This window comes from Hemitrygon akajei, chromosome 32 (genome assembly GCF_048418815.1).
Source record: "Hemitrygon akajei chromosome 32, sHemAka1.3, whole genome shotgun sequence".
NCBI classification, from domain to species: Eukaryota; Metazoa; Chordata; class Chondrichthyes; order Myliobatiformes; family Dasyatidae; genus Hemitrygon; species Hemitrygon akajei.
Genome location: NC_133155.1, coordinates 40,199,805 through 40,218,050, shown reverse-complemented (window position 1 = coordinate 40,218,050; position 18,246 = coordinate 40,199,805). Strand labels below are relative to the sequence as shown.

General features: G+C 45.9%; 1 protein-coding gene across 7 annotated transcripts in view; it reads right to left on the bottom strand.

Annotated features, from left to right (window-relative positions):
* The window catches only part of LOC140719770 (uncharacterized), a 411,496-nt gene that overhangs the window by 106,705 nt on the left and 286,545 nt on the right, over positions 1-18,246 (bottom strand). For all 7 annotated transcript variants that reach the window (XM_073034626.1, XM_073034628.1, XM_073034629.1 and 4 more), the window contains 2 exons: positions 11,152-11,220; positions 9,799-9,852 (listed from right to left, as the gene is read on the bottom strand). In XM_073034626.1, the coding sequence (XP_072890727.1) occupies positions 9,799-9,852; positions 11,152-11,220 (123 nt within the window). The remainder of the gene's footprint in view (positions 1-9,798; positions 9,853-11,151; positions 11,221-18,246) is intronic.

Below are 18,246 nucleotides of genomic sequence, written 5' to 3'. Positions count from 1 at the left end.
TTGGTAAGTTGATGGAGAAGATACTGAGAGGCAGGATTTATGAACATTTGGAGAGTCATAATATGAATAGGAATAATCAGCATGGCTTTGTCAAAGGCAGGTCATGCCTTACGAGCCTGATTGAATTTTTTGAGGATGTGACTAAACACATTGATGAAGGAAGAGCAGTAGATTTAGTGTACATGGATTTCAGCAAGGCATTTGACAGATACTCCATGTAAGGCTTATTGAGAAAGTAAGGAGGCATGGGATCCAAGCGGACATTGCTTTGTGGATCCAGAAATGGCTTCCCCACAGAAGGCAAAGAGTGGTTGTGGACGGGTCATATTCTGCATGGAGTTCAGTCACCAGTGGAGTGCCTCAGAGATCTGTTCTGGGACCCTTACTCTTCATGATTTTTATAAATGACCTGGATGAGGAAGTGGAGGGATGAGTTAGTAAATTTGCTAATGACACAAAGGTTGGAGGAGTTGTGGATTGTGTGGAGGGCTGTTAGAGGTTACAGTGGGACAATGATATGATGCAAAACTGCGGTGAGAAGTGGCAGATGGAGTTCAACCCAGATAAGTGTGAAGTGGTTCATTTTGGTAGGTCAAATATGATGGCAGAATATAGTATTAATAGTAAGACTCTTGGCAGTGCGGAGGATCAGAGGGATCTTGGGGTCCGAGTCCACAGGAAGCTCAAAGCAACTGCGCAGGTTGACGAAGGCGTATGGTGTATTGGCCTTCATCAACTGTGGAATTGAATTTAGGAGCCGAGAGGTAATGTTGCAGCTATACAGGACCCTGGTCACACCCCACTTGGAGTACTGTGCTCAGTTTTGGTCGCCTCACTATAGGAAGGATATTGAAACCATATCAGAGGAGATTTGCAAGGATGTTGCCTGGATTGGGGAGCATGCCTTATAAGAATAGGCTGAGTGAACTGGGCCTTTTTTCCTTGGAGCGACAGAGGATGAGAGGTGACCTGACAGAGGTGTATAGGATGATGAGAGGCATTGATCATGTGGATAGTCAGAGGCTTTTTCTCAGGGATGAAATGGCTAGCACAAGAGGGCACAGTTTTAAGGTGCTTGGAAGTAGGTTCAGAGGAGCTATCAGGGGTAAATTTTTTACACAAGAGTGGTAAGTGCATGGAATGGGCTGCCGGCGATGGTGGTGGACGTGGATACGATAGGGACTTTTAACAGGATTTTAGATAGGTACATGGAGCTTAGTAAAATAGAGGGCTATAGGGAAGCCTAGTAATTTCTGAGGTAGGGACATGTTCGGCACAACTTTGTGGGCCGAAGGGCCTGCGGTGTGCTGTAGGTTTTCTATGTTTCTAAGTAATATCTGCTGACTCTCCTTTATCTATACTGCCTGTTATTTCCTCAAATAATTCCAACAGATTTGTCAGGGAAGATTTCCCCTTTAGAAAACAATGTTGACGTTGGCCTATTTTATCATGTGCCTCCAAGTATCCAGAAACCTCATTAATAGATAGGCCAAGATAGAGTGTATGTAGAGAATATGTTTCCTCGGTGAGTGTCAGAATAGAGGGAATTCATTTAGATGAAGAGGAATTTCTTTAGCCAGAGGGTGGTGAATCTGAGGAATTCATTGCCACAATGGCTTTAGAGACCAAGTCACTGGATGCATTTAAACAGCAGTTTGATACGTTCTTGATTAATCAGGGCATCAAAGATTATGGAAGGAAGGTAGGAGAATAGGTTTGAGAGGGATAATAAATCAGCCATGATGGAATGGTGGACAAGGCTCAATGGATCCAGTTCTTCTCCTTAGTCTCATGATCCTATAGTCTTAATAATGGACTCCAACATTTTACAAACTACTGAAGTCAGACTAACTGACCTATAATTTCCTGTCTTTTGCCTCCCTCACCCTTAAAGAGTGGAGTGACATTTGCAATTTTCCAGTCCTCCAGAACCATTCCAGAATCTAGTGATTCTTGAAAGATCATTAGTAATACCTCTACATTCTCTTCAAATACCTCTTTCAGAACCCTTGGGTGTAGTCCATCTGGTCAAAGTAACTTACTTAACTTCAGACCTTCCATTTTCCCAAGCACCTTCTCTTTAAAATATTCATCTCTGCCTCCTAACACTCTTTAATTTGTGGCATACAGTTGGTGTCTTCCACAGTGAAGACTGATGCAAAATACTGACTATGTCTGCCATTTATTTTTCCCTTATTACTCTCTCTCCAGTGTCATTTTCCAGCAATTGTAATCCACTGTCATCTCTCTTTTACTCTATATATCTGATAGAACCATAGAACATTACAGCACAGAAACAGGCCTTTTGGCCCTTCTTGGCTGTGCCGAACCATTTTTCTGCCTCGTCCCACTGACCTGCACCTGGACCATATCCCTCCATACACCTCTCATCAATGTACCTGTCCAAGTTTTTCTTAAATGTTAAAAGTGAGCCCACATTTACAATTTCATCTGGCAGCTCATTCCACATTCCCACCACTCTCTGTGTGAAGAAGCCCCACCTAATGTTCCCTTTAAACATTTTCCCCTTCACCCTTAACCCATGTCCTCTGGTTTTGTTTCTCCCCTAGCCTCAGTGGAAAAAGCCCATCATAATTTTATATACCTCTATCAAGTCTCCCCTCATTCTTCTACGCTCCAGGGAATAAAGTCCTAACCTTTCTCTGTAACTCAGTTTCTCAAGTCCCGGCAACATCCTTGTAAATCTTCTCTGCACTCTTTCAACATTATTAATATCCTTCCTGTAATTCGATGACCAAAACAGCACACAATATTCCAAATTCGGCCTCACCAATGCCTTATACAACCTCACCATAACATTCCAACTCTTATACTCAATACTTTGATTTATAAAGGCCAATGTACCAAAAGCTCTCTTTACTACCCTATCCACCTGTGACACCACTTCTAGGGAATTTTGTATTTGTATTCCTAGATCCCTCTGTTCTACTGAACTCCTCAGTGTCCTACCATTTACCTTGTATGTTCTACCTTGGTTTGTCCTTCCAAAGTGCAATACCTCACACTTGTCTGTATTAAATTCCATCTGCCATTTTTCAGCCATTTTTCCAGCTGGTTCAGATCCCTCCGCAAGCTTTGAAAACCTTCTGCACTGTCCACTACACCTTCAATCTTTGTATCATCAGCAAATTTGCTGATCCAATTTACATTATCATCCAGATCATTGATATGGATGACAAATAACAACTGACCCAGCACTGATCCCTGTGGCACACCACTAGCCCCAGTCCTCCACTCAGAGAAGCAATCCTCCACTACCACTCTCTGACTTCTCCCACTGAGCCAATGTCTAATCCATTTTAGTACCTCACCATGTATACCTAGCGAATGACTCTTCCTAACTAACCTCCCATGCGGGACCTTGTCAAAGGCCTTACTGAAGTCCATGTAGACAACATCCACTGTCTTCCCTTCATCCACTTTCCTGGTAACCGTCTTGAAAAACTCTAATAGATTTGGTAGACATGACCTACCATGCACAAAGCCGTGTGGACTCTCCCTAATAAGTCCCTGTCTATCTAAATACTTGTAGATCCTATCTCTTACTACTCCTTCAAATAATTTACCTACTACCGATATCAAACTTACCGGCCTATAATTTCCCGGATTACTTTTTGTGCCTTTTTTAAACAATGGAACAATATGAGCTATCCTCCAATCCTCCGACACCTCAACCGTAGATACCGACATTTTAAATATATCTGCCAGGGCCCCTGCAATTTCAACACTAATCTCCTTCAAGGTCTGAGGGAATACCCTATCAGGTCCTGGGGATTTATCTACTCTGATTTGCCTCAAGATAGCAAGCACCTCCTCTTCTTCAATCTGTATAGGTTCTATGACCTCACTACTTGTTTGCCTCATTTCCATTGACTCCATGCCAGTTTCCTTGGTAAAGAGAGACACAAAAAACCCATTTAAGATCTCCCCAATTTCTTTTGGTTCCATACATAGCCGACCACCTTGATCTTCAAGAAGACCAAGTTTATCCTTTACTATCCTTTTACTCTTAATATACCTGTAGAAGCTCTTTGGATTTTCCTTCATCTTGACTGCCAAAGCTACCTCATGTTTACTTTTAGCCCTCCTGATTTCTTTCTTAAGTATTTTTTTGCACTTTTTATACTCAAGCACCTTATTTGCTCCCTGTTTCCTATACATGTCATACATCTCTCTCTTCTTCTTTATCAGAGTTCCAATATCCCCAGAGAATCAAGGTTCCTTATTCTTATTCACTCTGCCTTTAATCCTGACAGGAACATACAAACTCTGCACTCTCAAAATTTCTCCTTTGAAGGCCTCCCACTTACCAATAACATTCTTGACAGAGAACCTGTCCCAATCCACACTTTTTAGATCCTTTCTCATTTCTTCAAATTTAGCCTTTTTCCAGTTTAGAACCTCAACTTGATGACCAGATCTATCTTTATCCATGATCAAGTTGAAACTAATGGTGTTAAGATCACTGGAACCAAAGTGTTCCCCTACATATACTTCCATCACCTGTCCTAACTCGTTTCCTAATAGAAGACCTAATATTGTATCCTCTCTAGTTGGTACCTCTATATATTGATTTAGAAAACTTTCCTGAACACATTTTACAAACTCTAACCCATCTAGACCTTTAACAGTATGGGAGTCCCAATCAATATGTGGAAAATTAAAATCCCCTACTATCACAACTTTATGTTTCCTGCAGTTGTCTGCTATCTCTCTGCAGATTTGCTCCTCCAATTCTCGCTGACTATTGGGTGGTCTATAATACAACCCCATTAATGTGCTTCTCAGCTCCACCCATATGGCCTTGGTAGACAAGCCCTCTAATCTGTCCTGCCTGAGCATATCTGTAACATTTTCCCTGACTAGCAATACCTACCACCACCCCACCCCCCCAACCTTTCATTCCTCTGCCTCTATCACGTCTGAAATATCGGAACCCTGGAACATTAAGCTGCCAGTTCTGACCCTCCTGTAGCCAGGTTTCATTAATGGCTACAATGTCATAATTCCATGTGTCAATCCACGCCCTCAGCTCGTCAGCGTTCCCCACAATACTCCTCGCATTGAAAATAGACACACCTTAGAAGATTATTACCACCACACACAACCCTTCTATTTGTGACTTTGCATGAAACTTTAATATCATTTATTTTCACCCCCGCTCCACTATCTACTCTGTCACTCTGGTTCCCATCCCCCTGCAAATCTAGTTTAAACCCCCCCCCCCCCCCCCCAATAGCACTAACAAACCTCCCTGAAAGGATATTGGTCTCCCTGTAGTTCAGGTGTAACCTGTCTCTTTTGTACAGATCCCACCTGCCCCAGAAGAGGTCTCAATGATCCTGAAATCTGAAACCCTGCCCCCTACACCAGTTCCTCAGCCACATGTTCATCCTCCAGAGCATTCTATTCTTACCCTCACTGGCACGTGGCACAGGTAGCAATCCGGAGATTACCACCCTCAAGGTCCTGCTTTTTAACTTCCTACCAAGCTCTCTGTACTCACTCTTCAGGACCTCCTCACTCTTTCTTCCTACGTCATTGGTACCGATGCGTACCACGACATCTGGCTGTTCACCCTCCCATTTCAGAATGCTGTGCACGCGATCAGAGACATCCCTGACCCTGGCACCCGGGAGGCAACAAACCATCTGTTGTGACCACAGAACCTCCTGTCTGTACCTCTAACTATCGAGTCCCCTATCACTACCGCTCTCCTCTTCTTCCCCCCTCCCTTCTGCACTGCAGAATCAGACAGTGCCAGAGATCCAGCTTCCGCAGCTTGTCCCAGGTCAGTCATCCCCCCCAACAGTATCCAAATTGGTATACTTGTTGTTGAGGGGAATGGTCACAGGGGAGCCCTGCTCTGCCTGCCCTTTCCCCTTCCCTCGCCTGATGGTAACCCAATTACCTGTGCCCTGCTCCTTTGGCGTAACTGCCTCCCTGTAGCTACTATATAAACTTCTCATTCTCCCCAATGATCCGGAGGTCATCCAGCTCCTGCTCCAGTTCCTTATCGCGGTTTGTTAGGAGCTGCAGCTGGATGCACTTCTTTCAGGTGTCGTTGTCAGGGAGACCAGAGGTCTCCCTGACTTCCCACATCCTGCAAGAGGAGCATTCCAACATTCTGCCTGGCATTCTCTCTATTCTAAACGAACAAAACAAAACTTACCGGAACCTACCCTCACCTCTGCCTGTTCACGCCGAAACCTGTTGAGCCAAAGCTGTCCCACTTTGACTCAGTCCACTCCAATGATGGCCACTGTATATGGCGGTCTTCTTTTTAAACCTTTGGCGCACTACGTCATGCACCTGCACAGTCTAGACTCTTTTTCCTGATCAGTTAAAAAAAAGGCTTCTCTCCAAGATGCCTTTACTTCTTCACTCTCTGCCTCTTGCTTTGATTTAAAAGACCATTGAAAAATTCCCCTCCTTTTTAAACCTTTGGCACGCTATGTCACGTGCCTACGTATATTTTAATAATAAATTTACTTTGAACTTTGAAATCCAAAAACCATTCATCCCTTGAAAAATACGTTCAAAGCCACTGGGCCACTGCACAATATATGCAGAGAACAAGCTACTTGTCTTCCTTACAGACCCAGAAGGCTGCAAAGTTAAGAAAGTTAATTTCCCAAGTTTTATAGCATACTAAAATCAGTTGCATGATTTTACGTAAAACTTCCAAACAGTTGTGAGCATGACTGAACTAAGTAATGGCATATTATTCTGAAAAAAGAGAAAACAACACCAACTTTAAAATACAAAGCAAAATGAAAGGTTACAAAATTCTTTCCAGATTTTTATGATGTTATCAACCATCAGTCCAAAGGTCACAGTAATAAAAAGCGATACAGTTCCTATAATTCAGCTCCTGAGCCCAGATAACAATTTAGGAAAGTCCATGCACAGATATATAAATTGACTAAGGCGGTATGAAAAAAAAAATCATCACTGTTGGTTCAAAGATTTTTTTGTAAGGTTAACTGAGAAAGTTGTATACCAGGAGTGTGGATGTTCCACAATATTGTGCTGCAAAAAACTATCTAAATGGCAAAAGAATCAGAGGAGTACAGAGACAGAAAATGAAGAGATCAAGTAGGCTTGGGTGCAATGAAGAATGAGCTAGATGAAAACACTGAAAACTCAATAGTTACATTGATGGTAAAAACTGTATATATTGTTTTGTACAGAGAGATATGTGCCTGGGATGCCCTGTGAGTGACATAGGTACATTTCAGAGACCTTTAGATCAGCACATGGATGTAAGAAAAAAGAGGGTTATTAGCTGTGAAGGAGGCGGGAGTTAGATTGATAATGGAGTATGTTTCCAAAGATCAGCACAACATCATGTGCCAAAGGGCCCATTCTGTGTTGTTGTTGTTGTTGTTGTTGTTCGTCCTTCGAAGTCAAAGACGACCACTAAGATTGAATTCTGTGTTGTACTGTTGCGTCAAAGGGCCCATATTGTGTTGTACTGTTCTACCAAAGGGCCCGTACTGTGTTGTTGTGTTGTGCCCAAGGGCCCTACTGTCTTGTACTATTTTGTCATTGGTCCCCTAGTGTGTTGTGTTGTGCTGTGGTGCCCAAGGGCCCATACTGCGTAGTACTGTTGCACCAAAGGGCCTGTACTGTGTTATATCAATGTGCCAAAAGGCCCGTTCTGTATTGTATTGTCATGCCAAAGGGCCCATACTGTGTTGTACTGTTGGAGTCATAGAAAAGTACAGCATAGAAACAGGCCCTGTGGCCTACCTAGTCTGTGTCAACCTATTTAAACTGCCTACTCCCATTGACCTGCACCGGATCAAAGCTCTCCCTTACATATCCAAATAACTATCCAAACTTCTCTTAAATGTTGAAATCGATCTTACACACATCCCAGCAGTAGCAGCTCGTATGGCTGTGTATAAAGAAATTTGCCCTTATGTTCCCCCCTGTAGTTTTTACCTTTCTTCATTAACCCATGACCTCTAATTATAGTCCCACAACCCCAGTGGAAAAAGTCTGCTTGCATTTACTCTATCTATACCCATCATGATTTTGGATCCCTCTATCAGATCTCCCCTTAATCTTGTACATTCCAAGGAATAAAGTCCTCACCTATTCAATCTTTCTTTATAACTCAGGTCCTCCAGTCCCAGCAACATCTTGTATATTTTCTCATTCTCTCATTGGGACTTTTACTTACTGATGAAGCAAACTCTCTGAACATGTTTGACAAACTCTATCCCATCTAGTCTTTTTACAGTATGGGATCCCCAGTCAATATGTGGAAGGTTAAAATTACCTACTATAACAAATGATGTTTCATGCAATATCTCTACAAATTTGTTCCTCTGAATCCTGAGGACTACTGGGTGGTATGTAATTTAGCCCTTTTAACTTGATGATACCTTTCTTATTCCTCAGTTCCACCCATAAAATCTCATTGGACGAGTTCTCCAGTCTGTCCTGACTGAGTACTGCCATGACATTGTCCCTATCTAGTAAAACCTCTCCTCACCCTTTAATCTCTCCTACTCTGTCATGTCTAAAGCAACAGAATCCCAGAATAATGAGCTGCCAGTCCTGTCCCTTCTGCAACCAAGTCTCACAAATGGTTACAATATCATTATTCCAGTGTTGATCTATTGCCTGATCTCATCTGCCTGATCTATGATAATTCTGGCATTGAAATATATGTAGCTCAGGACATTAGTTGCATTATGATCAACCTTTTGATTTCTGACTTTGTCTGAAGTCTTAACAACATCTGTCTGCACACACTCTTCAATATCTGTTCTGGCATTCTGGTTCTCATCCTCCTGCAGCTCCAGTTTAAACACTAAATCCCGCCCCCCCACTCCATGCAGCATTAGCAAATCTTCCCACTAGGATATTTGTCACAAAGGAGAACTTTTCATCAGCCTGGCGATAGGTGGCAGCAGAAGCTCAGAAACCACTGACAATGTGGTTGATAGTAATTTTCCAGGGAGTAAAAAACCTTCATTTCAAACACCTAAATCGTTAATATGTGAAGCAGAAGTCCCGAGAGTGGAACAACACACAAACAAAATACTGGAAGAACTCTGCAGGTCACAAGGAATCGAAGGAAGGGAATAAACAGCCAACATTTCAGGCTAGGACTCTTCATCAGGAAGAGTCATGAACTTTATTCCAAGGAATCCACACCTCCCCCCTCCATTTCTGGTTTCCCACCTCCTTTATTCCTTGGTCCACTTCTTTGCATGTCAGGTTCCATTGTTTTCAACACTTCCACCAATCACCTTTCTGTCTCTCATGTCATTCCCACTTCATTCCCACCCACCAACATCCCTTCCCCATCACCTGAATCCACCAATCACCTTTCTGTCTCTCATGTCATTCCCACTTCATTCCCACCCACCAACATCCCTTCCCCATCACCTGAATCCACCAATCACCTTTGAGTCTCTCATGCCATTCCCATTTCATCCCACCCACCCACCTCCCATCCCCCATCACCTGAATCCACCAATCACCTTTGAGTCTCTCATGCCATTCCCACTTCACCCCACCCACCCACCTCCCATCCCCCATCACCTGAATTCACCTATCATCTGCCAACTCATGCTTGCCCCCTCGCACACCCTTCCTCTACCCTTTTATTCTGACTTCTGCCATTTTTCTGAGACTCGACCCAGGTCAGAGCTCTCCACCCAGCCCACGAACATCATGTGGTGAACCCATCAGGCACATGGCAGATGAAGGGTGACAGGGGCAGGGCAGACCAGCTGGAGTATCAGTAGTACTTACTGGGAAGCCTCTTTTCCCTGGCAGTCCAGGAGTTCCAGGCTCTCCTTCCTTTCCCTGGAAGATAAAGGCAGCAGTTAGCCACAGGCAGTTGGCTGACATCACATAACCGCTTTGATCATGTGAGGAAGCACAGCGGACCAGCCACAACAGATCCAGGTTCAGTGCTGACCTTTGCGGACTGTGAGGTCCGCAAGCAGTTTCTCACTGTGACCACATGTGCTTCCTCTAGGTGATCCCACTTCCTTTCACATCCGACCAAGTTAAATGGCCACTGTAAACTACCTGTAGTGTGTAGATGAATGGTGGAATCTGAAGGGGAATTGATGGGAATGTCAGGAGAATAAATACAGTAATGGAATTCATGTGGAATCAGTTTAAATTGGTGGCTGAAGGTCAGTGAGGACAGTGGACTGAGGAGCCTTGTTCCGGTATCTCTCCTCAATGCATGGTAGCATAATGCGTATGCAACACTATAGAGCACCAGCAACCCAGGTTCAATTCCTGCTCAGAGTATTTGCATGGTTAACTTGCCCGCCACAGACAAGAGAGGCTACACCACAGCTACAGCCACTGTGATAGACTCAGATCTGACAATATGGAGCTGCATCTTAGGATTAGTGCTTCTCTTGAACAGGGCAGCTGGGGGATGGTGCTAGACTACATTAACATCCAGGAAGCACCTCGACACCCCCAGCCTTTACAGCCTGATATGCATCTATGGGACCAGTTCCTGCAGGAAGAGGGCTTCTGGGATCTGTTCATATTTTGCAAAATGTAGAACCTGGGAGCCAGAGATAATCATACAACCCCTTGTCTGGTCTGTTATGTAATCTGCTGTTAATTATCTATCCCTACCCTTTTCCTGTACGTAGGAATTCACCGTAAGTCTCAAATATTCCTGGGATTTCTACACCTTTCAGTATCACTGTACAATATGACTGAGAGCAGTGAAACTTCCATCATGCAGGCCATTAATCATTGCCAGGCCAGGTAGAGCAAGAGGTGAGACACAGCTTAACACACCGCCTCTAATTTCCTGGGACTAGTGGTCCAAAGCCAGACTGTGCATGGGTGGAGGCAGAGCAATGTGTGAGCAGGGCTCCCATTAACCCTGTCTCTCTCTGGCTTGCCCCACGGCAGGTGCCTGTGGGCTGAAACATTGGTCTACGTCTTGCTGCTCTTTTTGGGGCCATGAGTCTTGTGATTAGGATGAGGCTGGGCTCGGGCGAGGGAGGATCTGAAATTTCTATACCTTGGGCAAGGTTTAGAGTTGTGATGCTGTCCCTCTACTTGCTCTTCACTGCATCTCCATGGTGAGTCTGGTCTAACTGTCAGGGGTGAGTGAACACTAACCTGCATCCCTGGTAGTCCCACGCCCGGTGCTCCTGGGTGTCCTGGAATCCCGTGCTCTCCAGCTTGCCCCTAGAACACAAACACCATTCCAAGAAACCTGAAAACTTATGCATCGGTTCATTTAATAAAAACTTGCTACTCCCACAAGGAGTCTCAGAGACTCCCAATACATCCTCTGAAAGCCACTATAAAGGTCAGGAAGGAGCTGACAGTTAAAACAACACTATAATAATCAGAAAAGGCAGGAGCTGTAGGGCTGTGGCGAGATCACCAGTGACCGAGACTCCCATACTGGGGTCCAACTCTGGGAGGTGGGGTCCCACACCAACTCAGTTTTCCTTTCTGAGGGTCCTACAATAACCCACTCTCACAATCTAAGGTCACCATACTGATCAATCTGACGGTCTCACACTGACCCATTCTCCCACTCTGCGGATCACCCACTTATCCAGTCTCCCAACACTGAACCAGATTCCTACACTGAGGGTCTCACACTGACCCAATCTCTGATTCCGAGAGCCTCAAACTAACCAAATCTCCTGCAATGACCCAATCTAGCATTCTGAGGGTCTCACACTGACACAGACTCCCACACTGACCCAGTCCTCCATTCAGGGAGATTCACACTGACCTAAGTCTCCCATTCTGAGAATCTCACACACCAAATCTCCCACACTGACCCAATCTCCCACTTGGGTGGTCTTACACAGACCCAGTGTTCCACAGTGAGGGTCTCACACTGACCCAATCTAGCATTCTGAGAGTCTCACACCGACCCAGTCTCCCGCACCGAGAGTCTCACACCGACCCAGTCTCCCGCACCGAGAGTCTCACACCGACCCAGTCTCCCGCACCGAGAGTCTCACACCGACCCAGTCTCCCGCACCGAGAGTCTCACACCAACACAGTCTCCCGCACCGAGAGTCTCACACCGACACAGTCTCCCGCACCGAGAGTCTCACACCGACCCAGTCTCCCGCACCGAGAGTCTCACACTGACCCAGTCTCCCACCGACACAGTCTCCCACACCGAGAGTCTCACACCGACCCAGTCTCCCGCACCGAGAGTCTCACACTGACCCAGTCTCCCACCGACACAGTCTCCCACACCGAGAGTCTCACACCGACCCAGTCTCCCGCACCGAGAGTCTCACACTGACCCAGTCTCCCACCGACACAGTCTCCCACACCGAGAGTCTCACACCGACCCAGTCTCCCGCACCAAGAGTCTCACACTGACCCAGTCTCCCACCGACACAGTCTCCCACACCGAGAGTCTCACACCGACCCAGTCTCCCACACCGAGAGTCTCACACCGACACAGTCTCCCACACCGAGAATCTCACACCGACCCAGTCTCCCACACCGAGAGCCTCACACTGACCCAATCTCCGTCTCTGAGTGTGTCACACTTACCCAGTCTCTCATTCTGGTGTCACACACTGACTGAGTCTCCCACACTGACCCAGTGTCCCATGGTGAGGCCCCATACTAACATAGTCTCACATTCGGCAGGTGCAGTACTGACCCCTTCTCCCATTCTGGGAGCCTCACACTGACCCATACTCCAAGACAGAGAATCTCACACTTACCCAGTCTCTCATTCTGGGTGGTCACAACACTGACCCAATCTTCCATTCTGGGGTCTCACACTGACCCAGACCCCACACTATGGGACTCAGCCTGACCCAGACTACCAAACTGAGCGTCCACACTGACCCAGTCTCCCACACTCAGTCTCACACTGACCTAAACTCCCACACTGACCCAGACTCCAATTCAGGGGGTCACACACTGACTGAGTCCTCCATTCTGGGGGTCTCACACTGAACCAGTCTCCCACCATGAGGGTCTTAAACTGACCCATTTCCCATTCTGGGGTCAAAACACTGACCCAGTCTCCCGTTCTGGAGGTCGCACGCTGACCTAGTCTCCCACTTTGAGGGTCACCCACTGACTTAGTCTCCCACACTCACACAATCTCCCACCCTGAGGGTCTCCCATTCTGGGGGTCTCACACTGACCCAGTTTCCCATTCTGGGGGTCCTGCACTGAACCAGTACACATATTAAGGGAGTCTCACACTCACCCAGTCTCAGGTTCTGCGGTCTTACACTGATGCAGTCTCTCACACTGACCCAATCTCCCATTCTGCAGGACTCACATTGACCCAGTCTCCCACTCTGATGGTTACATACTAACCCAGTCTCCCATTCAGCGAGTCTCAGTCAGACCCAGTCTCCCATTCTGGGGGTCTCACACTGACCCAATCTTCCATTCTGGTGCTCCACACTGACTGACTCTCCCACACTAAGTGTCTCACACTGACTCAGCCTCCCAGTCTGTGTGGTCATAACACTGACCTGTTCTCTTACACTGAGATTCCCACTGTAACCCAATCTCCCATTCTGCGGCTCCAACACTGACCCAGGTTACCACAGTGAGGGTGTCACTCTGACCCAGTCTCCTATGCTGCGGGTCTCCTACTGACCCAATATCCCATTTTGGGGTCTCACACTGACCCAGTCTCCCACACTGAGAGTCTCACACCGACCCAGTCTCCCACAGTGAGGGTCTCACTCTGACCCAGTGTCTGACAGCGAGGGACCCACACTGACTCAGACTGCTACTCTGAGCTTCTCACAATGACAGTTTCTCACAGCTCGAGCTGCACAGAAGTTTGCGGTCAAGCTCAGTCAAGCCGTTCTTGTTCAAAGATCTGCCTCACTAAGGTGTACCCTAAGGGAGCCAAAAACAAGGCCATCAAAGCCTATGTTATTCTGGACGATCAGAGCAATCGCTCACTAGTCAGTCCAGAGTTCTTTGACTTGTTCAACATTGAGAGTAATCAGTTCCCATACTACCTTAGAACTTGCTCAGGCAGCATGGAAACTTATGGAAGGAAGGCAGAAGGCTTCCAGCTCGAGTCCCTGGATGGTAAAGTTGTCATCTGTCTCCCTCCACTCTTAGAGTGCAATGAAATTTTGAATAACCGCACTGAGATCCCAATGCCAAGTGCAGTGCTACACCAGCCACATCTCCACCACATTGCCAAGCACATCCCAGAACTGGATCCAAAAGCAGAAATACTCCTGCTATTAGGAAGAGATGTTCTCCGGGTGCACAAGGTTAGGCAGCAGGTCAATGGACCACACGACGCCCCCTTTGCGCAACACCTGGATCTGGGCTGGGTGGTGATAGGAGAGGTGTGCCTTGGCAATGTACACAAACCGACAGTTAACACACTCAAGACCAATGTGCTAGAGAGCGGCCGCCATTCAATTTTTCAACCCTGCGCAAGTTTCATGCGTATCAAGGAAGCACGACAAGGCTTTAACAAATGTAAAGTAACCGACAAGACGCTGGGTCAGTCAGTCTTCGCTCAAACTGAGCATGATAATAAACTTGCTCCATCAGCTCAAGACGCCATTTTCTTAAAAATAATGGACACCAAGGTCTTCAGAGATGAAGCAAATAATTGGGTCGCCCCACTACCTTTTAGAGAACCACACCAGTGCTTGCCAAACAACAAAGAGCAGGCAGTCAAGCGGTTCACGTCCTTGCAAAAAACCATGAAAAGGAAACCTGAGATGCAGCAATGCACCCGATTGACCCACGAGGTACTGTGCACACTAATGGCAGAGGTCACAGCCATTATAAATGCACGACCACTCCTACCTGTGTCTTCTGACCCGGAAAACCCCTTCATACTCTCGCCATCAATGCTCCTTACGCAGAAGGCAGGAGCCCCCCCCCTCCACCAGGGGACTTCTCTGATAAGGATTTGTACACAAAGCAATGGAGACAGGTCCAGGCTCTGGCAAATCGGTTCTGGTCTCGTTGGAGACAGGAATATCTACCTTTGTTGCAACACAGACAAAAGTGGACAGAACCCTGCAGGAATCTTCAAGTTGGAGATTTAGTCCTGCTTAGGGACAAGCAAATCGCCCGCAACAGCTGGCCAATGGCCAGAATCACTGCCACATTCCCTAGTAGGGATGGACATGTCAGGAAGGTTGAGTTGAAAACTACTGACCAAGATGATGTGAAAATTTACCAAAGGCCGGTTACAGAAGTCATTCTACTTCTATCTAACGACTGATTCAGAGACTGAAGTTTTGTATTATGTTCATTGTGACCCTACGAAGGTCAAGCGGGGAGTGTGTTGCCTTTATGGCATTTGTTTAGTTTATAATATTTTCGCTTTAGTAATTCGTTTGTTATCATTTTCTAGTTAAAGTTAAGATTGTTTAAAGTAAATTCGTTGTCTGTGATATATCGCAGCATGCGATGACGTCACACCCGGTTTCGCCGCGTCTTGTGGGAAAATACCGGTTTGGAGAAACGGGAAGGAGGGGGCTCACATGTGCAGGATCAGCGCAAGAAAAGTTTTCTTTCTACGCACTAGAAACATCAGTGAAGCAACGCGGTAAGTTCATGAGATAATCGATATGTTGAATTAAAAATGTTAACGCTGATTCTGTTAAAAGTAATGACGGTTGATAAGGTTTATGTTTTTGTTATTTAAAGAGTTGCGGATAGTTTGTGTTGAAGTGTATTTAAAGCAGTCAATGGCGTAGGTAGATTCTGACTGTATGCTGCACTTTAATGTAATATAGTTGTTGTAGTTTTACTTTTGCAAGTATTTACGATGTAAATGTGATATCAAGAAGGAAACAAATACTGTACATATTTTGTATTGTTTTATCAACAGTTTTCACCATACGTTAATGTGGAAGAGTGAACAGTAAACGGTTAATCTTACTGCGATCCTGTCTTCATTGACTACGGTTTACCTCGGTGTTTAGTTCAGAGTTCTCTTACACCTGAGCGAGAACACTACAGTGAAAAGGCGGCATTATCAGGTGTTTCAAGCGCTGCAATGACAACTCGATCCAGCATCAAGTCATTGCCATCCAGCGACAGGGGCAGTAGGGCATCATCAAGTAAGGCTGCCCATGCAAGAGCTAAGGCAGAAGCCGCCAAGGTGCGAGCGTTCTACGCCGAACAAGAAGCAAAATTGAAAATGGAAGCGGCTGCCAGAGAAGCCGAAAACCAGAAGGAAGCGGCTGCCAGAGAAATGGAAAAAGCTGCCAGAGAAGCCGAAAACCAGTTGGAAAGGGTAAGGATAGCGTCAGAGTTAGAAGTGCTGATGCTACAACGAGAAGCAGAAGCTGCTAGGGTGGAAGCAGAGTTAATAGAAAATGCTGAAGAAATGCATGATCTGGTTGACGTAAAATCTACTTCAGAAAAGATCAGATTGGAACGCACAAGCGACTATGTCCGATCTCAAATAGACTTGAAGATTCGTTCTTCCTCTCTATACTTATATGCTAACGCCCCATTTCATAAGGAGTCTCAGAGAGGCCCAATTGCACCACATCCATCCGAGGAAGACAATTTACCCTTGCAACTCCGCAATGAATTCAAGAATGAAAGGGCTGATGACAAATACTTCTCGACACCAAACTTACCAGATTTGGCGAGAAGAGAGGCAAAGGCCGAATTCAGAACAGCAAATTCCATAACAGATGTACGCCCTCAGTCATATACCCGCCGACATATTCCCCCAGCCCGCATGCCACTTGCAGTTGAACCCATGGCACATTATTTAGCACGACGAGATCTCGTCACTTCAGGACTATACCAGTTTGATGATAAACCTGAAAATTACCGTGTATGGTACTCCACATTCACCAACGCTATCCACGGAGTCCAGCTCGGAGCAACCCAAGAGTTGGATCTTATGGCGAAATGGCTGGGAAAAGAATCATGCGAACAGGTGAGACGCATATGTTCAGTGTACATCAACAACCCCAAGCTAGCCTTACGCAAAGCATGGGAGAGACTTCGGGAGGGCTATGCGGCCCCCGAAATTATTGAAGCGGCACTATACCGACGTCTGGAAAATTTTCCTAAGGTGTCAGCCAAGGACCACACTAAGTTAAGAGAGCTCGGAGATTTACTCATGGAGATTCAAGGCGCCAAAGAAGATGGCTACTTAACTGGTCTATTATACCTAGATACTCCATACGGCATTAGACAAATCGTGGACAAACTTCCATTTGGACTGCAGGAAAGGTGGGTGTCTGTTGGCTCAGAGTACAAGGAAGAGAACAATGGTCGATTTCCTCCCTTTGAGTATTTCACTAGGTTTGTGTGCAAGGAGGTGAAGAAGCGAAACGACCTTAGCCTCATGAGTTCAGGTAGCAGTACAATTTACACCAAGCCAGTTAAATCCACTTTGAATAATTTCAACATTAATAAACCTGTCTCAGTGCTTAAGACTGAAGCCTTTACAACTAACAATGACCCTAGCAAGAATTGTCCATTGCATAACAAACCCCACCCCCTCAAAAAATGCAGAACGTTTAGGGAAAAACCCCTTGAAGAGAGGATGGCCCTTCTCAAGGAGAAAAAAATGTTTTAAATGCTGTTCCTCTACCTCTCACCTTGCTAGAGAGTGTACGATTGCCGTGAAGTGCCCGGAATGTAATAGCACTAATCACGATGGGGCCATGTATCCCAGCCCGTTACCACAAACCGACAAAGCTCCACTACCCCCACAACAGGACGGCGGGGAGGGAGAGGCTCACTCCAGGACAACTGCTGTCAGCTCGAGCTGCACAGAAGTTTGCGGTCAAGCTCAGTCAAGCCGTTCTTGTGCAAAGATCTGTCTCACTAAGGTGTACCCTAAGGGAGCCAAAGACAAGGCCATCAAAGCCTATGTAATTCTGGACGATCAGAGCAATCGCTCACTAGTCAGTCCAGAGTTCTGTGACTTGTTCCACATTGAGAGTAATCAGTTCCCATACTACCTTAGAACTTGCTCAGGCAGCGTGGAAACTTATGGAAGGAAGGCAGAAGGCTTCCAGCTCGAGTCCCTGGATGGTAAAGTTGTCATCTGTCTCCCTCCACTCTTAAGAGTGCAATGAAATTTTGAATAACCGCACTGAGATCCCGACGCCAAGTGCAGTGCTACACCAGCCACATCTCCACCACATTGCCAAGCACATCCCAGAACTGGATCCAAAAGCAGAAATACTCCTGCTATTAGGAAGAGATGTTCTCCAGGTGCACAAGGTTAGGCAGCAG